The 21,752-nt window shown below is 54.3% G+C and overlaps 6 protein-coding genes across 6 annotated transcripts; 2 read left to right on the top strand and 4 right to left on the bottom strand.

Moving 5' to 3' along the window:
• Window positions 1–533: 533 nt before the first annotated feature.
• Window positions 534–4,485, bottom strand: PG997_004429 (alpha-mannosidase; the record flags this gene model as incomplete). Its single annotated transcript, XM_066808744.1, has 5 exons — window positions 534–1,880; window positions 1,934–2,399; window positions 2,474–3,375; window positions 3,426–3,891; window positions 4,481–4,485. 5 exons carry the CDS (start codon window positions 4,483–4,485, stop codon window positions 534–536), a joined length of 3,186 nt encoding a protein of 1,061 aa, XP_066672362.1.
• A 932-nt stretch (window positions 4,486–5,417) lies between these two features.
• PG997_004428 (uncharacterized protein) lies at window positions 5,418–8,099 on the bottom strand (the record flags this gene model as incomplete). The annotated part of the gene is made up of 3 exons (XM_066808743.1): window positions 5,418–5,505; window positions 5,559–7,484; window positions 7,576–8,099. 3 exons carry the CDS (start codon window positions 8,097–8,099, stop codon window positions 5,418–5,420), a joined length of 2,538 nt encoding a protein of 845 aa, XP_066672361.1.
• A 3,257-nt stretch (window positions 8,100–11,356) lies between these two features.
• On the top strand, window positions 11,357–12,241 carry PG997_004427 (uncharacterized protein; the record flags this gene model as incomplete). The annotated part of the gene is made up of 4 exons (XM_066808742.1): window positions 11,357–11,408; window positions 11,460–11,585; window positions 11,749–11,831; window positions 11,891–12,241. The coding sequence occupies 4 exons, from the start codon at window positions 11,357–11,359 to the stop codon at window positions 12,239–12,241; spliced, it is 612 nt and encodes a 203-aa protein (XP_066672360.1).
• Window positions 12,242–12,668: 427 nt separating this feature from the next.
• On the top strand, window positions 12,669–12,935 carry PG997_004426 (mitochondrial phosphate carrier protein; the record flags this gene model as incomplete). The annotated part of the gene is made up of 1 exon (XM_066808741.1): window positions 12,669–12,935. The coding sequence occupies one exon, from the start codon at window positions 12,669–12,671 to the stop codon at window positions 12,933–12,935; it is 267 nt and encodes an 88-aa protein (XP_066672359.1).
• A 1,618-nt stretch (window positions 12,936–14,553) lies between these two features.
• On the bottom strand, window positions 14,554–15,557 carry PG997_004425 (uncharacterized protein; the record flags this gene model as incomplete). Its single annotated transcript, XM_066808740.1, has 2 exons — window positions 14,554–15,351; window positions 15,420–15,557. 2 exons carry the CDS (start codon window positions 15,555–15,557, stop codon window positions 14,554–14,556), a joined length of 936 nt encoding a protein of 311 aa, XP_066672358.1.
• Window positions 15,558–16,492: 935 nt separating this feature from the next.
• Window positions 16,493–18,687, bottom strand: PG997_004424 (uncharacterized protein; the record flags this gene model as incomplete). Its single annotated transcript, XM_066808739.1, has 11 exons — window positions 16,493–16,784; window positions 16,901–17,164; window positions 17,230–17,270; window positions 17,330–17,507; window positions 17,567–17,669; window positions 17,733–17,840; window positions 17,919–17,973; window positions 18,027–18,033; window positions 18,115–18,239; window positions 18,302–18,588; window positions 18,669–18,687. The coding sequence occupies 11 exons, from the start codon at window positions 18,685–18,687 to the stop codon at window positions 16,493–16,495; spliced, it is 1,479 nt and encodes a 492-aa protein (XP_066672357.1).
• Between the last annotated feature and the right edge of the window lie 3,065 nt (window positions 18,688–21,752).

The following is a 21,752-nucleotide window of genomic DNA, read 5'->3' as shown; positions in this document are numbered from 1 at the left end:
TAGCCGTCTCACCAACCAATGCGCCAAACTCAACGTCAAAATTCCGATTTGCGTGGTGGGTGAGCCAGGTGGGTGAGCCAGGGCTTGGGTTTTTTGTTCGCGCTCCACTCTTATCAGCTTATCGTCCCTATCAGGTCGACTAATCGAAACCCCGCATGTTGCATACAGGTACGTACCTGCATCCTACGTGACCTCCAGCTTTCCGCTTCTATGGGGAACGGCACACCCCATCACTACGTACCTACCTATAGGTGAGTATGTAGGTACATGCATGTAAATAGATCAGGATCCATCAATCAAGAAAGATGTAGGTAGGCAAGAATCGCTTGTTTGTTGTCAATTTCGTAATCCTATAACACAAAGCCCGAGCGATGAGGGACCAAGGTTCTCTGCAGCAGCGCAGCAGACGTCTTCAGCAAAGCCCTAACAACCTGCGCGCGCAACACAACCAAAAGCCACCCGCGGTTCCGATACTCAAATGCTGCCAATCTGTTACTGCTTCGTTTGTGCGCCACCTTCCTGGCCGCTGCGCCCTACAACTGCAGTCTATAGGTAGCTACCTCGAAAGGTCGGAGCTTGATGGAGAAACTTCCATTCTTATCCAAATCCAGCTCTTCCTCGTCGTCTTCAAGAACATTCGTCTTCCAAACCTTCTTGACATCCCACGTGCTCTTGATCGTGCCCCTGCTCTGTCCGCCGAGACTGTCGTACACGCGGCAGATGACGCTCTGTCCCTTGCGCTTCTGGAGTTCGCCACGGGAAACACCCTCGTCGTCTTCACCACGCTTGACGCAGTCCAGGACGAGTGAAGAATCGCCGGTCAGCTGGACGGGATGGCTCGACAGCATCGTCTTCATACTGTCGCTTGTCGGGGCAGACAACACCTTCAAGGGGTTATTGAAGTTGTGGCCGGCACGGACTGTCGTGGCACCCAGGGAGCCCTGATGCGGCAGAATCGCCCATTTGATCGTATGTCGGCCCATGTCAGCGTGGGCATCAGGGGCCTTAGGTGCTCGCAACAAAGACAGTCGCATCAAATTACCACAAGTGGCAAACCCATACTTGCTGTCGTTGAGGATAGAGACGCCGTAGCCGTTCTCAGACAAGTCGGCAAACTTGTGGCAGCAGACCTCAAACTTGGCCATGTCCCATGTGGTATTGTAGTGAGTCGGCCGTCGCACCAAGCCGTATTGTGTTTCGTATGATGCCTCGGTGTTGGTGATATCGACGGGGAATTCAACCTTGAGGAACTTCATGGTCTCATGCCAGTCCACGTCGCAGGTGACATCGACAAAAGACTGCTGTCCTTTGAAGGCAGCACTCAAGCTGATAACCGTCTTCATAGAGCTGTTCTCGCTGATCTTGGTCTCCGTAATGACACCTACACGGTGTTCCTTGTCCTCGTAGATCTTGGTCGGCCCACACGCGAGCTCTTGTCGGCTGTCGAGATGGTACACCTCGACGTCCCATGCTTGCCAGTACAGAGGTTTGTCGTCGAAAATGACAAACTGGTTCGCTTTGCCGTCCTTGGCTACAACTTCACGGCCTGCCTGGCGATCGAAGAGCGAGGTGATACAGCCCTTCTCAACGGTGACGCGCAGCTGCTCGTTCTGCATGACGAATACACCCTTCTCAACTTCCTCGACTGTGACGGCTTTCTCTCCGTCTGTCTTGAAGTTCTTGATGCTAAGCATAGGGCCGCTGCCACAAGCAACGCCGCACTGGGTCTCCGAGATGTCAACAACCTCCTTACGGTGCCACGGGAGGGTGCTGAGGGCAACCGCGTCACCAACGCTGGCGGGCTTCATCTCAGAAACCTTGAACAAATTACAGATGTCCTTGAAGATGCGCTCGCCAATCTTTGCGACCTCGGCGTATAACTGATATTTTGTTAGCATGCAGTGATATTTTTGAACATGGTCGTGGCTCTTACCTCGTCAGAATCATCATAGCACATTTCAATTGAGCTGCCAGGAAGACAGTCATGGAATTGACAAAGGAGGATTGCCTCCCACATCTTATCAAAATCCTTCTTGGGATACTGGTAAGACTTGTCCTGTAATGATGCAATGGTGGCCAGAAGCTCAAGATCCTTCATCAAGACCTCAGACCGGCGGTTGTTCAGTTTGTTGTTTGCCTGAGTCGTATAGGTGCCACGATGGAGCTCGAAATAGAGCTCTCCGTACCATGTGACCAACGAGGTGCCCTTATCTTGGAGCTTATCAAAGAATTGGTCGACCGTGTTGCCTAAATGGACACGGGGTAGCAGGCCAACCTCATCACTGATACCGCGACACCGACGAAGCTTCTCAATATGCTGCCAAGTCGGGCCGCCGCCGCCATCTCCCTTGCCAAAGACTAGCAAAGAGGTATGGTCCTGGTCCATGGACTTGTGCTGACTGACACTCCGTTTGACGTCGCCGAAGTGAGCCTCCGCGGTGTAAGTCTCAGAAGGAGGCATGTGACAAATGACCTGGCTGCCGTCCAACGCCACCCAGTTGAAGGTAGTGTGGGGAAATTGTTGATATTATTCCAGCTGAGTTTTTGGGTGAGGAAACGGTGCATGCCAGCCAAGCGGCAGAGCTGAGGGAGCTGACTCGAGTATCCAAATGTGTCGGGAAGCCAGAAAGTCTTGCAACGCTCTCCGAAGTGGCTTTCAAAATAACGTTGACCATAGAGAAACTGTCGCACGAGGGACTCGCCGCTAGGCATGTTGGTATCGTGCTCGACCCAGCTACCGCCAATGGGATGGAACTTGCCCTCCTTCACCTTGTGCTTGACGCGGTCAAAGACATAGGGGTAGTATTCCTCCAACCACTGGTACTGCTGCGCCTGCGAACAGGCAAAGTTGAGCTCCGGGTAGCGTTCCATCAAGTCGCACTGGTTCGACCAGGAGCGCGCGACCTTGCGCTTGGTCTCAGCCCAAGGCCACAGCCAGCAAGTATCGATATGACAGTGGCCGATGCCAAAGACCTGAGCCTCCTTGCCACTGTCATAAACCTTGGCCGAGTCAACGTTGGCGCCAATGTAGTCTTGGGCAATCTTGCGGCATTTCTTGATAGACTCCTTGTCGCCAAGCTTGTAATTCTCGAGGATGGCAGTGGCGACATTCAGGGCTTTGTGCTGCTCCCACGAATCCTCGGGAAATTCCCTGGCGGCATCACCGATGATCCAAGTATCGATCCAGAGCTGACGAGCGTCCATGTTGACAGCACAAATGTCAGCCTTCACTAGCCGAAACTGCTTGTTTGGGTCAGGAGGCTGGATGCTGTCACCTCCAGGAGCATTTCCGAACATGTGGTTGCAGGCCATCTCAATGTAGAAGGTGTGCTCCTGGCCGTTACGGAAGGACTTGGGTAGAATCCACTCGACACGCTCTCCCCGCCGGTAAGTCCTTGCAAGGGCTTGCCGTCTGCCGTCCACACCATTCCCTCATTGCCGGCATCCCACTGGAACTCCAAATGCGCCTTGTCGCACAGCTCGGAAGGCACTTTTATTACGATCTTAAACCAGTGAGTGGCCCAGGATGGACCGAAGCTTTCGCCTACGTTTGTGGACTTGAAGTCGCCCTTCATGGCCTCTTCAAAGGTGGGACGAGACAAGCCCGGGGCAGCCCAGGTCGAAAGCTTGACGTGGGGGTGGCCAGAAGCGATGCCTTCGTACATCATGGCCAAGAGGTTCTGCTTCTCCCATTGGCCGATGCTGTAGAACTGCGTAATTCGTTCTTTGTAGATGTTGCTGATCCGCTTGCCGACCGGACCAGCGGCCTGCATGGGATAGTTGGCGACGGAGGCCGTGGCCTTGGTGGGCTGGGTGCGTTCACCGCCCATGATTGTGGCTCGGAGGTTGAGGATGGACGGGAGGATGTCGTAGGGGTTGTCGGCGTGGTCACTGCGATTGCGTCAGGTCAGTCGGTCCCGGCAGCTAGCTCCTAACATGCGACCAAGGTATTATATAGGTAGATAGGTATGTAGATATATAGAACGAGGAAAGATGGCGAGGAGAAGACGATGTCGGGTACGTTTATAGGATGCGAGAGAAGGGTGCGAGAGAAGGATGCGAGAGAAGGACGGGCCCAAGAAGCTCGAATGGGTTGATTGGTTGGGAAGCTATCCTCGATGAGCTCAAGGTGTGCTGATATCAGGCGAAGAAAGGGAGAGGGACGCGAGGGACGGACGGGCGGGGACTTGACTTTGGAGCTCTAGGTCGCTAGGTCTCTAGGTGCCCACAGTGGCACACAGCCCAACCGAAACGGGTGCGGGGGACGATGCACTGCAAGGTCCCATGTCCACCCTAACTGCTTGGCCCCTGGCTTGCTGCGTACCTAGCATAGTACATTGCGGGGAAGCGCTAGGTTGGGTGTCCGTATTCCCTGACTGGCCGCCGACTGTGGAACAATAAATCGATGTCCGCGATCCCGCTCGGTCATCGGAATCATCCCCGTCAGAGACGAGAATTCGACCCAAGAATCGGCACTTACCACATGGTGGGATTTGGAACCCGTTCTTGGTGTGTTTTTAGTTTCTTGTTGTCATACACAATATATATAGGCAGGGCGGTGGTCGCGTGGCCAACCTCCAGTATCTAAGAAGAGTAGGTAGGGCAGACTGGACTGGACTGGGATTGGTTGGAACTCGGAGGGAATAGAATCAAAGGAGAACCTGGTATCCAGAAAAACAGGTGAGTAGGTCCCGTAAGAAATGCTTCCTAGAGATGCTATCATAGGATGTGGCGGAGGTCTAGGAGGTCGTATGATCGTGTACAGCGCCTTAAACAGGCACGACGAACAAGACCTGATTGTTGGCTCATACAGGTCATGCGAAACGAAGGCTTGATTCAGAGCCGTCACTGGCCGAGGGCCATGGCTCCTCTTTGGCAAGCACGCCATACCCTGTCAGAACAATCGGGTTGGGGTTGATTGTCGCTGCCACTCGCTGAATGGGTTGATTATAGCGCTCTACTACGCCGAGGTTGTATTATAGTATTATAATAAACGACTATGATTACATGTAGTCGCCCAGAACGATTTGCGCAATGTCTTAGATGTCCTCGATCGGCAAAAGACAAAAGTAGCATGATATCGTTATTTTACTATTTTATTCTCTGCAGCACTTAGGTAGGAATAAGGCCCTCGTGAGAACCCATAATCTCATTCAGTCGCGACGTTGCCCGTCTCATTCCTCCAACATCCCCTCCGCTGCCATACCCAGGTTGCCAAGGCGCGAGGCAAACCAGATAAACCAAATTACAAACTATTCAGGTGAAGGCCGTGGTATCATTGCAAGAAGCAAAAGGAGAAGGGGAACCCTGAGTGCACCGCTGGCATACAAGAACACGCGATGCACGAATAATGCAGCAACAGGGGTCGCAGCGTCCTAACTTATATGTACAACTCGTCATCCGCACAGCAAGGGAGACTAGAACGCGTCCTCCAGCGGGCAGTCGATGCTCTCGTGTCCATCGCGTTCGCAAAGGGCGCACCATTTCTCGGGATCGACAACACCGCTGCCCTTGCCAGCCAAGGGCCCGGCATCGGTAGGGTTGGGCAGGATGCTGACATTAGCCGGCGGGGGTTTGTTGCTGGTGTGGATTTTACTGGCGTCAAAGGCCGGGGCATAGATTTGCCTTCAGCATTTGGCACGTTCAGGTGGCTCAGGTCTTCGGCTTCTTCCGGGCCCGCATCCTTTCCCGTCTTTGCAGACTTGGGGCTTCCCTGATCCTGGCCCTGATCCTGGCCCTGATCCTGACTTTGGCTTTGGTTTTGCTGAGGCCCGAACATGTTGGTGCAGGTCAGGATATCATGGCCTGCTGTCTCACAGATCTCGCACCAGAGAGTGCTACTCTCTGTGACAGATGAGTACGCATCACTCTCGGGCATGGTCTCGAGGGTAGGCACTCGCTTGTGCTCGGGTGAGCGGGTTTCCCGCGCGGGTATGATTGTTCCCTTGGAGTCACGGTACGAGGACCTATCTGCGCTGCCAATGGTCATCTGGCTGGTGCGTTGGGTTGAAGCACTCCCTCGGCGCAATGTCTCGAGTTCATGTTCGAGTTCTTCCTCGCGGCTGCTCTTCGTCTCAATAAGGCCACGGAGCTCGTTGACCTCACGTTCGAGCTTTTCTTTGGCTATCCGGGCTTCGGTGGAGCCATGATGGGAGCTGTCGAATGATTGGGTCCGTTGTGGCTGCGTCGGGGTCTTGTCTGGGGACTCGTTGTCTCGACTTAGGGAATGGATGATGGCTTTGAGACCTCTAATCTCATCTTCCTTCTTCTCCAATTCCTTGGACAGCGACAGCGTGTCTGGGCCATCGGGGCCACCATTCGAGGCGGCCGATGCCTTCTCGCGTTCTCGTCGAAGCTCTGTGCGTGTTCGTTCCACCTCACCACGCAGGAACTCCACTTCCCCGCGTGCCTCTGCTTCTCCTCGACGAGCGTCCTCTAAGCCCTCCTCGAGTTCCTGGACAAGCTCCTCGAGCTGCTTCAGCTGGCGTGCCACACTATCAACATCTTCTCCTCGCTCCTGCATCTCGTGAATCTCCTGCTCCAATTCGCGGATCCTGGCATCGTAGACCCGTTGTGTTTCTGTGCTCGCCATCTCCAGGGTGTCAATGGTGCTGCGGAAGTCGGCACGGTGCGCGTCGAACTCTGCAGTGAGCAAGGCAACCTTTTCGTTCTTCTCCCTAAGCAGTGCTCGTAGTTGAGCCGAGTCTTTGTCATCCAAATTGTTAGGTCTGGGCTTGCCAAAATCACCGTGTTCCATGAGCGAGGTCAGCTCGGTGACGCTGCTTTCCATCTCGGCCAAAGCAGAAGCCTGGTCTCTCAATTGCCGGTCCCGGTCATCCAGCTGTGATCTGAGGCGTTCAATCTCCTCGTCGTTCGCGGCGGCAGCACGGGATGATGGGCGCATCCTTAAGCTCGACATAGATCCAATACTCCCGTTGTTCATTGAACGGCCGACTGGTGTAGCACGACCAAGGGGTGTAGCCTCATCTTCCCCGCCAAATAGTGACGAGGCCTGGCCCATGGCAGATGCGCTCCGAGGAACTATACTTGGCTTGCGTTCCAACCTCTTATTGGGGTCGCCGGTTGTGCCACGCACGCTCGCGGAAAATTTGCCGATAGATGGCGTGCCATAACGGGAAGGGACTGGTGTTTTCGGCGGGCCGGGCGCGGCCAAACCCTGGCGAGGAGCAGGGCTGAGCTGCAGTCTGCGAACGGGAGATTCGGGCCTCGCCAAGGACGTCCTGGACCTCCTGCCCGCCGGACTAGGAGCTCTTCCGGGCCCTACTGACTGACTGAACTTGGGCACCGAGGGCGTGGGCGGCGTGAAGCTTGTGCTGTGTTGGCTGGAAACTCGCAATGCGGCAAGTGACGAGTTGCCCGACGGGGTCAGGGGGAAAGATGAACCTCCGTTGTCGCGCTTAAAGAGCTTCGAAATAGGTACAAATATGCCGGCGCCGGGGGTCAGAGTCGTGAAATACGATATCCTGTAATTGCAGTCCCAAGTCAGTACCTGCTGGAAGGCAGAAGGGCAAGTAAATGATGGTGATGATGACGATGATGAGACGGTGCACTCACCCATCAACGTCGCCGTTATTCTTTCCGCGTGCAGCATAGTCCGGGTGCAGCTCGACGCCGGCGAAGACTCCCTTGCGCCCGGCAACGGAGCCAACAAAACGGACGGTGCCATGCATGTTACCGGGGACGTCGACAGCATCGCCGACGGCTAGATCGTGGTCTAGAGCGCTGGCGCCTCTCGCCGGCGTGGCGGGCGCCATTCTGCGTGGAGATGTGGGAGGATGGGGGTTGTTGTTGGTGGTGTTGTTGCGGTGATCGAAGTCGCTATTTAGGACACTATGTATGGCGTAACTCTCGCTGTCGTCGGGGATGGCTGCTAGGGAGCCGGGTGTCAGGGCTGCAAAGGAAGCTTTGCGCGCAAGAGCACCCGCGCCGGGACCCAGTCGCGAATGGGCGGCGTAGAGCGAATTTAGGTTGGGGGTGGAAGCGGTGCCAATTGCCGACTTTTTGTTGCCTCGCGATAGTGTTTTCTGTCGCGATTGGGGTGTAGGCAAGGAAGTGGTGGGTGCTGCCATTGAAGCCATGGTGCGCAATTTGTTTATTTTCCCCTTGCTTTTGCTTCTGCTTCTTCTTCTTCCTTGCTCTTCGTCTTGTCCTTCTAAAAGGTTCTCTGTTTTGTTTTCTTTCAATCCCAGCCAATCCACTGGCTCCCACCGCTTCAATGGGCCTGCAGCAACTAAACTAACGAGTAGCCCGGATTTTGGGTCGACGGATAGGCGGGCTGGGCAACTGGGGGGGGTGAGACCCTAAAGTAAATAGTGCTTTGTAGGGCCGGTCGCCAATACTGGCCCCTAACTAAGTAAGAAGTGTGCCTACTTGAACCTGCTAAAGGCGACTTTGGGAATGGGGTTCGGGTCGATTCAAGAGCAACGGGCGCAAGTGCTGGAGGGCTAAGGAAGCATGCACCTGGGGGTTGGCTTAGCCGGTAAGGTACGGGAGTCGGCAGCCCCTTAGGTAGGTAGGTTCCAATGGAGGTAGGTAACAACAAAGTGCGCAGTCCGCAAGGTATGTTTACCAGGTCTGATGGCGTAACAGCAGCCCTGGCGTGCCGATGAGGCCCCTGGAAGTTGTGAAGGGAAGTTATCGAAGTCCTACTACCGCTTCTATGGAGTCCTAACCACATCCAAGGCGGTAACCTAGGTTAGGATGTAGGTAAAAGCAGGGCGGACAGTCGGCGAATAGAGGTGCAACTCTGGGAGACGTAGCGGAGACCTGGGGGTTTGGACGTAGCAACCGATAAGAGAATGGGCGGGAAACGGGGTAATTATGACCTAGGTCTTTTCTCTCTGAAATTGCCAACCCAGATCGAATGCCACCCACACCTGGCGGGCAAGAAAGATATGAGAAGCAAGACCTCTCTCAGCACAACGGCGCTGCGACCCAGGAAGCAGATTGCGCCGCGGTGGTCGTGTCGTGGGTGGTGGGCTTCGTCTCAATGGGTGCTGGGTGCGGTACCTGAGCCTGGGATCAGGGGCTGACCGCGAAGGTCTAAAGCCGGGTATTGGGAGGCAAAGCTAGCGAGGAATCCGAACACCCGAGCAACCGGTCGCTGTGGTCCGTGATGCGCAGCGGTCTGTGGTCGAGACGTTCCAGCTTGGTGCACTGCAAAGTCTCAGACCTTTTTGGTCCTCTTTCTCTTACACGGAAGGGCGAAGAAAAGCAGCAGCCTCCCAGTTGTCTTTAAAGCAGACAGAACCGGCAGACTTCATGTGTTAATCAGCCTGCAGGTCCAGCTAGTCTCAGCGCCTCATGGAGCAGCTCTCGCCGTCACCGCTCGCTACAACGGGCCATAATCGACATGTCAAAGAGCCGGTCTGGCTAATCACAACAGAGTCTCACAATCCCCGGGGCAGTGTTTCCTCTGGCCAGCCTGTTGGGGCTTGAGCCCCTCCTCTCCAGAACGAATCCCCTCACTCCAAGTATTCCCGATGGTACTGCCTTGAAATTGCAACATCCGTGGTGCTGTAGGTTGCAGACGCAATGGTGATGAACTGGTCCGAGGGGCCAGCCCTATTGGCTGGCCAGAAGCATTGTGGTTATCTTTGGCAGATGACGGGAGGCGGTCGCGCGCCCATCAGCTCGTTATTGGCCGGCGGCTGCAGCTTTGTTTACACTTGGGGTTGCTAGTGTGGCCTTTTGTTCTCAACAAGAAGCAGGAAATGGTGACTCCATGGACGCCTCTCTGACGCCTCTCGTGCCTGGCATCGTGCGAGTACCATCCCGCTTGTTCGACCACGACCGTTGCAAATAGATAAGAGACAGTTGACTGACAGAAGCCGTTGTGTCTCGTCAAATGCAGGGTATCGCATTACGGAGGCTGGCCTTTGCTGGAGAAGCCTGTGCTCACATTGTACTTTCAATCTCGCCAGGGCTGAACACACCTGTATCCGTGCCGATTAAGCATCAGGGCGAAAGGGGCTAGCTAAAGCACCCTTGCTAGCCGCCTATGTACCTTAAGTAGGTACGGATGATCACCGATCAGTCTACGTGCAGTAGTTCTCTCCACCTGTTCCTCTGCCTGGTTCTCCAAGTCTCTTGAGCTACAGCCGAGACAGCGCACACATGTACGAAGTAGGCGCCGAGATTCACGTAAGTCGGTATCTGTATCAGATATTTGCGCAGACCACCATGGTCTCTAAGATTGGCTGCCACACGGTAGGTATCTATGGCCAGTTCACACCTCAGTGTATGTATCCCATCTCTGCTACTCTTTCTGCCACTCAAGAGCACACGCAGTCAGCTATGTGTGCATGTACATCTTCCGAAACTACTCCGATAATACTCATTAACCAAAACCAAGGAGATCTTGCAGGTAAGATTGGCAACGGGAAGAAGCGGCTTCATATTTGAATACGATTGCATTTGCTAGAATGGGTCCATCCATCCGATATTTGCAACCACAACTGGCTGATTACGGGGAGTGGGCTGGATGGTGGGTTAAAAAAGGCTTGACTTCTGGCTTGACCCGCGATTGAGTGCATACGTGTATGCAGCTAGTAGTCATCAGCATACCTGGTATATACTATAATACGGAGACAACCAACCATCCAACAACTGGGCGCTTTGGCGGAGTGGTTAACGCGATGCCCTGCTATGTGCTCTTATGAGATACATAGGTTAGGCATTTCCCTCGGGAGCGCAGGTTCGAATCCTGCAGGCGTCGATTTTTGAAGGATTGCTCTTTTTGCTTCGCAGCTACGCGGATACCTAAGCGCTGGTGCAGTTCATTTCTCTCGGTAAAAATTACGGGCTGAGTACGGCTGTACTTGGTTTCTCTGTGGTCATACCAGGAAGCTCTTGGTTCTGGCCATAGCCTACATACATAGGTGGCATTGTTGTGTAAAAAAAAGAGTGGCATGCCATTACGTGTTCCTCTTCTGTGCTTCTTAGAATAAGAGGCGATGCCGGCTTCTCTCACTAGGGAAAAAAGCAAGTACATTATGCGTCTTTTTCATGTCGACTCATCTCGGTCGAGGGCGAAAAATAGCACGCTATTACATGCATCAATCAAACGAGATATGTGGTGATCTAGCATTACGTGGTAGAGGATCAAGCAGATGAAGTCTTCCATCAAATGGACGGCCGTTCTCCCCACCTCTTTTGGGGGTTTTTCTGTATTAAGGGATGTGTTCCAATACCTGGCTAATTTCAGTGATGGCGTGACGGCGTGACGAATCTCCGAGTTACAGCCCGTACCCGTCCCACCAAAAGCGATGCAGCCCACGACGATGGGGTCTTGCGAATGAGACGGCGGCCCAGGACCCAAAGCCAGCAAGAGAGGATGGGCGACGCTTTCCAGATTTTCGAGAAAGAAGAGAAGGAGAAGAAGAAAAGTATGATCTGCAATGCCTCTCAGGACGGATGTGATGTGATGATGTGCACAGACAAGTGGAACTGCGGCAGTGAGAGGCGACCGAAGGGTCTGCGAAGGGGGGTCCGACTGACCGGGACGGGACTGCGGAGACACTGGCAGCCGATTCCCTTCCAGGCTGGAGCCAAGCGTCCGATGGGTATGTCCAGAAGGTTGTGCTTCTGTCGGTCATTCTAATACGGCCTGGCCCTCTCGAGACCCTCTCTAGCTTGCTAGCATCTCGATTCTCGACCCTTGCCTTGGAGGAGCGCAGAGGGCAAGAGGGTCATCCCTAGCCACACACGCACACCCACACACAGCAGAAGCTGCTATCTACGTCACACTGAGGGAGCGTGGTTCGCCTGGCCCTCGTGGCCCTCGAGGGTTTCCCTGGGCAGACCGTCCCGTCAGAGGCACGTCAAGGGATGGGAAGAGCTGGGAGGGTGCGCTCTTATAGCGGGCCAGGTTCGGCATCGTATGATTGTCAGGCCACTTTGGCAAATGGGCTCCACTCCCACGATCCGGCCGCTCTGGAGCCCAGAAATGCCCAGAAATGCCCGCTCTTGCAACAGACAGCAGACAACGAGCTGCAAGGCTATCCCCGAGTTCCCTCGCAGTCTTCCACCTGCTCTCCCAAGGTCCCAAGGGTCTGGTCAGGAGGGATCGCTCGCTATTAGTCAAGACAGCCCTGGCAGGCCGGTACTGGCTCCCGATGACGGGCGAGCAATAACCGAGGCCTTGGGTGCCCTGTGGCCCCGTCTGGCTCGTCATGTCGCTGCGCCGGGCTGGCTCGTGGGAAAAGCCCACGTTGATTAGTTGGGCACACGCGACATCTTCCTTGACCTTCTTCCAATCCAGCCCGAAGACCCACCCAGCCCATTGAAGAAGCGCCGACAATGGCGAAGGGCCTTCTCGCTCGGTGTTTCATTGTACTCGCCCGGCGAGCTCATGTGATCCCAGAAAGTCCCTAATGTTTCCTTATAAACCACCGTCTTCCTCCGTCCCAGCTCGAAAATCATCGTCTTGTAATACTACTCTCTTTTGTCGGTGATTTTTTCTTTAACCTCCATTCCTAGCCCATCCCATAGAATCGCTCGATCTACTGTTCTTCCCACGCCAACTCAAGTCTCTCTCTCTCTCGCGCACACTCTGTCAACTCCCACAAAACACACACACACATACCCGCCCCGAGTTCCTCCTCGTCGTTTCTTTTTTACACTTTTCCCAACTCACAACAGCAACCATGGTCTTTCTGACACGTCTGGTCTCCATGACCAACTTTGCTGTGGCTTCGTCGGCCCTGGGTTTCCAAGTGTTCGTCTTGTACCCTTGGCACATCACCCTCGACGAGTCGTTTGAGGAACTCAAGAAAGAACACATCAAGGTTCTGGGCGCCGTGTCAGACATTGCGAAGGCAGTAGATCCCGACGAGCGTAAAGGCCTTCAAAAAAGTATCCTATCGCGTATGAGCACCATGCCCTTCGCCGCCGCCAAGCAAACTAAGCCATGAAGCACCCATGCTTCGCTTCACACCTGACTTGACTTGACCATGATCCCCTCCAAGAACCATGTCACCTCAAGACTCCTGTGACCCCGGCTTCGAATGCAGGACTTCGGATGCCCCACTGGCCTACACGGTCAACCTAAGAACGATCTACGGGATGGATTGGACTGGACGTTAAGGGGGAGGGGGTTGATTATAGACGACGACGACGACGACGGAGGTTGTAACTGGCTGATTGCTATCATGCCAGCTAATATCGACAACAAAAAAAACACACATACACGATGCTGGCGCTGCCCATCCTTCTCATCATGCTCCCTCCAACCAAAGCTTCTTTGCCAGTCGATGATGGCGTTTCGACAATCACAACGTTTCATCAGGACGAACCACTGACAACCATTTCTTCTAACGGTGTGTTGGATGGTCTGGAGCAAACGGGCGTACTGATGAGTTACGATCACCAGCTGACAACAAACACTCCGTCGGGTGTGGGTGGACGAACACTATACAGGGGGAAGAAAACGTCGCCATTGTTATATAATTCTAACTTGGCTCAGGCTCCAGCTACGATTATAGATTTCTTTAGCGGGAAGACTGGTTATAATAGACTTGGGGGGTTTTTTTAATCATGTTGCTCTGGCTCTGAATGTTCTGGGTGTTGCTGCTATACTCTGCGCCCATCTCACCGTCCATCACTTGTAGTCCATCCTGACTCATAGGGACCGGCTCCATTGCTGCATGCATGACATAATAAACGAAACGACCTGCTGGGCTGACGTCGGCGAAGCAATCTGACGGGTGGCAGAACCGAACATGTGGCTACTGTAGCTGGCTGCAGACACGTTCACGGGAACCCACTTCATGGCATGCCCCCACGCGCGAACCCCTCCCGAGGAGGAGTTTCCATCCACAGCGGCAAGCCTTCCAGCCTTCGTTACACAAGGGCTATCCACTCTCGCGACCCCTAGTCCCCAGCACTCGGTTCGATCGACCCGATGGAACCCGCTCTCTCTCTCTTTATGTCAACTCCACCCTCCCTTAGTATACTGTCATACCGTATGGTCTAAGACAGTACGAGCAACTGACACGGTCCAGCCGGGAAATGGCCATCTCTACTTCCATTCGGTGCCAAAGCTTTTAGAATGTTACCTACCTGTTGCAGTCCTCTTGCGCAGCACCGGCCCATCAAGGAGGGTTTTGGCTCTGACATGAGGAGTAAACACGGGCATAGTAGGAATAGTGGCCCGGTCGAAAGAGAAGACAAAGAACGGGAGAATGACCCTTGGGTTGCATATTTAATCGCTAACACCTAGAAGACGTACCACCCGGCGAACGCGGAACTATCGGGGGATGTTGCGCAGGGACAACCTAGCCTTTTGTAGTATATGCGACCGGAAGGAAAGGGGTTGGAAACGGGTGTGGCTACAAGGGAAGACTCGTCTCGGTGGAGGGTCAAAGGGGGGAGCGGTGGGCAAGTAAATGCAAATACAAGATCAAACAGTCTCCAACTCGTGGCTTTATTGTGGTATCATCTTTTTGACTACATATATCGTATCACGGAAACACCCCCAACTTCATCTCCACCCTGCTCGTACGTACACGCAGAAACCCTACCGCCTTTGACCTATACACCCTTGAGGAAACTCGAGCCCCCGACCTCCTGATCAAACGCGCTGCACTCCTTCAAGCCACACAGCTCGAACACGTCCCGCACGCTGCCGTCCACCTTCCTGGTCCCGTCGTCGGCCGTGACGTAGCGCTCCTTGATCTCGCCCGTGTCCTTGAGCTCGCGGGCGAACTCGCGCATGCCCAGGTAGACGGCCGACATGCCGCACATGGGCCAAATGACGATCTTGAAGCCCAGCTCCCGGGCCTCGCGCGCGTTGATGAGCGGCGTCACGCCGCCGCCCACCATGTTCAGGAAGCACGGGGTCGGGCTCAGCGCCTGCACGACCTCGCGCATCTGCTCGCGGCTCTCCATGCCCTCGAGGAAGGCGACGTCGGCGCCGGCCTCGACCGCGCCCTTGAGCCGGCGCACCGCCTCATCATACCCCAGCGACTGCAGCGCGTCCGTCCGCGCGATGATGACAATGTCGGATCCCATGCGCTCGCGCGCGTGCGCCGCGGCCCGGATGCGCGCCCAGTACGTCTCGGCCTCGACGAGCTCCTTGCCCAGCAGGTGGCCGCACCGCTTGGTCGTCACCTGGTCCTCGATGTGGAAGCCGGCCACCCCTTGCAGGATGTACTTCTCCGTCGTGCGCGCGACCATCAGGGGACCCCCGAAGCCCGTGTCGGCGTCGGCGAGGACGGGCACGCTCCGGTCCAGCCCCGCGATCATGCCCGCGTTGGCGGCCATGTCGTCGACCGTCGTGAGGCCCAGGTCGGGCTGGCCCAACCGCGAGACGGCTGTGCCGGCACCGGTCTGTGATTGGATGCATTAGCGTTTCTGTGTCATATAGGTCGTGGGTAGTTAGAACGCTTCCACCTTACCATGTAGAGGGCGTCGAATCCAACGTGAAGGGCCATCCGCGCCGTGATACCATCATGAACGCCGGGGCAGATGACAATCTTCTCCGGGTCGGCGAGGTATTGCCGCAGCTTGGCGGCGCCCTTTTGCTGTGCAGCCATGCTATGATGGGCGGGCTTGAATGAGTGAGTGTCGAGATGACTTCGGATCTGGGACAAGTGCGGTCTTTTGTTCTATGTCGACTTGTGTCGGGTCAATACTATGGCAGTGGGAATGAATGAGAAACATCGGACAAAATGAAATTTCTCCTTATGGGTTCTTCTCATACATGAATAAATATATGAGGTCACCACTGAATGAAGGCGCTCCGTTCTCGGACTGGGGTTTGGTATCCCGAAGAGGGGCGAGAGACGGTCGGTGAGGGCCAACAACGTGGCGGAGATGCTTCAGCCTTCAGGTTTCTCGGTTTGTGGAGAATATTGGGACCTCTTGGACGATCTGTTCGGACTACCCGGGAGTCGATGCGCTAGGATGCCACTCTGCTTGGATCCAGATGGGTGGGATTCGATATACTCCATCTATGGAGCCAGCTAGCAATGCCGTAGGATAGACACTGGTCTGACGGGAATAACCAGCACCACTCCATCGTAATGGCTGCGGGGATCCTCGGGCATGGCTTGCCGATACTCTGCTTGCTATGCGGGGAAATCGGGTCTTTGACGCTTCACTGCCGGAGCCCTCGGTTCCGGATCTTTGATTCTATCGGATCCCGCTTATGTAGGTAGCCGACCTCGGTCCCGGATCACCGAGCCTTAGGTACTGCTTCTCATTTATAAAGACTAAGGCAGCACGTTGTGTCAGAGCCTTGACAGTGGTAGTACTCTGGTCAAAATCGCCGGATAGACAGTGTTTTTGTTTGCATTGAGAAATGCCCAACTATGTAGTCTATGGAGCTGTTCGGCCTTCCCGAAGTTGATATCGTCGGACAGCGGCTGGATAGGAGTTGAGACTTTCGAACGCTTATTGTTTAAAGAGTCGGCCTACCCAGTAGCCTGACGCTCGTTCCTCCTGGGCCCCATGGGTCCGTCCCGTGCATCTAATACATGTATCTGAATTCTGGATTCAGGTCTCCGAGTTCGCCCTTTTCGTACTCGGAGAGCCCGACGTTCCTAACGGCCTTCGCTCTTCGTTTGTTCTCGGCCATGATGGCTGCAAGATACGCGGCGCAAGACGCGGCGCTCAGCGCAGTGAAAGCTACACCAATCGAATAACCCTTTTTGAAGTATGGCGGGTCATCGAATGCGTACGTCGCTATGATGCCGCCAATGTTGCCAAACCCGATCTGCCACGCGGTGCCTATGGACCGCCGGTGGTGGCCAGCCAAATTCCTACATTTTGGAGATCAGTAGGGTGTAATCATCGTGACACCGCTTGCACCGCAAATGAGAGAGAGAGAGAGAGAACAACGACCGCATCAAAAGGGGTCTGGATACTGATTACTCACATGTTGAACCAGCAGACGGTGATGGGCATGGAACCATAGATGCCCATGACGACCAGGAACAAAGCACCGTATTGCAAGTTTAGGTTATTATGGACATCGAGCAGAATGCCGAAGCCAGCGAAGGATATGAGCATCGGTATCAAAGTGAAGAGATAGCGGTGCTTGAAACGGTCTGAAATTGCGGCAATCACCAAGGAGAAGACGAAGGAGGCGGCCCACGGCGGTACTGATCGTAGTTGTGTTTGGATGGCGTTATATTTGTAACTGCAAGGGGTCAGCGGGTACAGGACAGACATCAGTCTCAGACGCCGGTTCTCGGGGTTACCTACGTAGCAATAATCGTGGGTGCGAAAAAGGCATAGCCGTATGCCTTGCACGAGGAGTCAGCTGGTTATCCAACGTAACATGACCATACAGACATAAACATACCGGGACGATTAACCCAAAATACATGAGACCGCCAAGTATAACTCGGTAGTCCTTCAGAACAGTTCCGACATCACGCAAGCTGATCTTTCTCTCCACGGCATTATGTCCTTGGTCGGCCCGCAAGCGAGCCTTGACGTATTCGCGTTCCTCTTCTTTAAGCCACATGGCTTGCTCGGGGCTTGGAAACATGTCAGCGTTGGGACCGATGAGACAGACGAAGTGACGGGAACAACCCACAAGGACGGGAACGTGAACAAGAAGATCAGCCCGATGACGGCAGTGAGGGTGCCCTCGAGGATAAAGATCCAGCGCCAACCATGGTAGCTGCGGATGCCGTCCACTGCACTCAACAAAGTCAGTGAGGGCTGCCCCTGAAACAGCACACGCCAGAGGTGCTACTGACTTTTACCGATGGCAGATGCCAGCAGACCGCCGAAGGCTCCCGCCAGACTGGTGGACGAGAAGAACAAGCTGTATCTTTTCTGCGCCTCGTCACGTCGGTACCACATGCCTGGTTGCCAGTTTTAGCATTGCACTTGACCAAATCGAACGGGCCTCTTGCGTAACAGGCGAGCATAGAACGACTCACTCAGGAGGTAGAAGCACCCAGGGAACATTCCCGTCTCAAAAAGACCAAGAAAAACCTGACAACGATTAGTCTCGTTTTGGATGGTAATCGAGAGGGCCTTGCACATACCTCGTCGCTAGTAAACCGGCATAATTCTGTACCAGACCCTGGAAAATCGACATGCACCCAAACCCTATGACACAACCTGACAACGTACATTGGGTTAGCCAGGAATTTCGCGGCTCGGGGCGGGCGACTTATCAAATCCTGGGCGTGAACTTCTTCAGCAGGATATTGCTGGGTATCTCGAAGAAGACGTACGGCACAAAGAACATTGTTAAGCTGCCCGAGTGTCAGAAAGTGTCGACCCAGAAGGAAAAAATCCCCATGTGCCGGTCGGCTACTGACGCTGTGCTATACTGAACCGTCGAGAGGCCAAGGTCTTCGCTCAGATGGAAGGAGCGGGCATTGGCAATGTTGACACGATCCAGGAATGCCAAAAGGTAGAGAATGATCAAAAAGGGCATGAGGTGAAAGTCGATGCGAGTCACAATCTTCCTTTGCGTGGTGTGCGGAGGGCACACCACGTTCGTATCGTCGCCATAGGGAAGAGCGTCATCGCTGCCGGGGTGATAAGTATTGTGAGCGGGCACGGCGATGGACTGCTCGGCTTTCTCGTCCACTGCGCTGGCTACATCCTCCAAGGTGAGTCTTCACAGCATAGCCGGGGACGCCGCCGACGCCTTCTCGGATGGGGGGCTAGGGACGTACACGAAGCTTTTCCGAACATTGTTGAGATGTAGTGACTGAGTCAGAACAGGGGGGTGTATCTGCAACAGCAAGGCCAAGTACCTTGCGAAGTAGCAAGCAGCAAACAGCAGCAGCCGGAGGTGTCAGTAAGCAACAGTTTCGGCTATCTTCACCATCAGATGGGAGAGTGCTCGGAAGAGGGCTTTATAAGAATCGCTCTGGTGATGCGCGCTAGGTCTCGGCGGCTGGCCCGGATCGGAGCGGCCAATGACTTGCTGGATACAGATACCGATACAGATACATCTACACGTAGATAGCGTTTGCTGGCGGCCACGCCTCCCCCATCTCAACGCTAGCACCCTTGGACTCCCAAGCTGTCTCGCAAACACATCGGTGCGAGAGTCTGACCTGGCCTTCACAGTAGACCGCAGTCATGACTGCACAGCTGAAACGAACCGAGAGGGCGCGCCATCGAGACAAATGCAAACATCTTCTTCAAATTCAATCCAGGTACTGCCTGTCTTCTCCCCGCACCAGGAACAAGGAAGAGTCAGCCAGCCAGCCGTAAGCAGAAAGCCGATCCCGCAGCTGTGGGCCACAGAAGGCGATGGGGTAATGGGGTAATTGATGTGATGTGTGGGGTTTAGTTCATCTGGGCTCGCTAGCAGCCCTTCCTCCCCACGCAACCATGTCGTCCGCTGACTTGACTCCCCGTGACAACAGCCGGCTTCCCAAGCAATTGGCCCGAGGCAAAGCCTGGCCACGGCTTGCGGTTAAATACTAACATCACAAAAAGAAAGAGATAGGAGAAGGCCAAAAAAAAAAAAAGCAAAGGCTTCTCTAGCTGGATTGCATAGGGAAATTTCATGGCACGATGAATTTACTCCCGTCCGATCGATAAACCGCTCGTGGGTAGCAGCTCCGTTGCCGGCCTCAAATCCGAGCCCAGCTCTCTTTTGCTTAACATGTAGTTCTAAGCCAGGTAGTATGCGATCTATGGAACCACTCATTACTGGCAATTTTGTCTTCTCGTTGATGCTATCTCAGATGTCCGGATAAGCGGATGGTGAGAGTTTACGCTGGTTCTTCTGTGGCGTACAACACTCGGCTAGAATATGCTCAGCTTTTTGATAACGATAACAGGCACCTACCTACCCTACTGGGGGTCTCTATATTACAGGTCATTGCGGGCGGTCAAAGAGACAACACTGGCGACTCGCGAGGAAGTAACTTGAGGACATTCGTAAGACAGTTAGTACTCTGCCGCAAGTTGCATACCTCTTCATGTAGTACATATCTACCTGACACGCTTAGAAAGTTGTGAGAGAAACCAACAACAACAGAACACCATCCCGAGGAGCTGCAATATAATTCACGGGCACGAAGAAATGTATCCGTGGTATTACTTATACGCGATAACCATAGCAAGTCATGACACGTCATTCTCACGAGATATGACTCGGGAGGTCCTGCCCGCGTATCAGGGCTCGGCAATGCAATGAGTGATGAAAGGTTGCGGGAATCATCCAAAATGGATTTAGGCATGGCTGGTAGGATCGCATGGTGTGTCGGAGGCAGCTCACCACCACTGCGGGCCGACCTTGGATCTGACGAGCATTGGAACAATCGAGCCTCGGTCGCCGTGTTCCCCATCTAATATATGCAAGGACACCAACCCGAGGCTCTTAGTCCTCTCAGAACGGATCACGCAATCTGCGCCCCGAGGCTCTCGAGCCGGCGAACGGCCGATTATGGTGGGCATTGGATCCGGTTGTTGTCTGCTAGCCTTCTGGTAGTAAGCCGTAGTGCGCTTTTCTTAGATCGTCCCCATATGCTAGTGCTAGGAGGTTGTACGGTAGGCGCGCATTCTCGGCAGGGGAAACATGTCGTCTTATCCATCAATTGACCGACGGTATGAGTGATGACGTAGTGGCAGATCAAGAACAAGCAAGGCCTGCATGTGGTTTTCTAGGCTGTAGGATTCGGGAGACGGGTTAATAACAATACCAGTTGAATGGAACCAACCAATACCAGACCTTGCACTTCTGCCAAGGCCTCCAGCTTTAGCCTCACACCCTATTGCTGCTGATCCTTCAATGAGCAAGAGCAATCATTGATGGATGGAAGTGACAAAGGAATGAGAGGGAGAAGCTTCGGCCGCCTGGTCGTCCCGTCATTCAGTCTTTGGTCTCCCGCCAACTCTACGTAACGCAAGGCGCACTTTTGGCAGTGCATCAAGACATTTGCAGAAATCCAGCAGGCTGCATCTTTTTCGGACGGTGGGGCAGCACTTCTCAGTTTTCCCTGTACACAGCACTTCCCAAAGCCGCATAGCCATCAACTAACCAGGGATGCACCGATGCTACTGCTGCCATCCCCCGGTACCTACCTGGTAGCTTTAGCCCACCCTCCACACATGATGCACGGATTTCTACTGAATCTACTGTAACACCAGTGCTCTCAGCTGCGTTTTGCGGGAGAATGCGGGCGCCACTCGGCCTTTGGACCAACGGCTGCGCTGCTCCAAGCCGTCCAAGCTGCTCAAGCCGTCCAAGACTCGAAGGGGGGGGCTGGGGGGGAGCGGGGGCGACGCCGTTGCCATGATTGGACCATGCCTCTGCCTCCACCAAGGTAAGCCCAAGGCGGTACCTCTAGCACGTCATCTCGTCCTACCTCTGGATTCTCTGTCACCTTAAACCTTGCACGAGAAAGGATTTCCTTCCATCTACGCACGCAGAGGGTGGTAGTCTGTACTTTATTCCCTGCCCGCCAAGTCGAATCGCAGGTACTCATTGGCTTGTGTTAACATGAGATAGATAGGTAGACAGATAGATCGAAGGAAAACCCAGGTCCTCCTAAAACTCCCATTCTCCCAGAATTCGCGTCGCCAATCCCGTGGCGCACCTCTTCTCTAACATACTCTACCTTGCTCACCTCTTCGCCGGACGCTTGACCAATTTTTCGTCACCCGAATGTGCAAGCTTGCGTGATCTGGTTGTAGCTCGATATTCGGCTACACGCTGGCTTTGCTCGCCCGCCGACTCGCTCGGCTTTAACTCGTGCATCCCTGCATCCCCTTTGCATCTCTAGTCCTCCCACGACGCC

Source organism: Apiospora hydei, assembly GCF_038363865.1.
Source record: "Apiospora hydei strain CBS 114990 chromosome Unknown utg000004l_segment0_segment0, whole genome shotgun sequence".
NCBI classification, from domain to species: Eukaryota; Fungi; Ascomycota; class Sordariomycetes; order Amphisphaeriales; family Apiosporaceae; genus Apiospora; species Apiospora hydei.
Note: the sequence above shows the minus strand (reverse complement) of the source record. Positions and strands in the feature narration are given on the sequence as shown.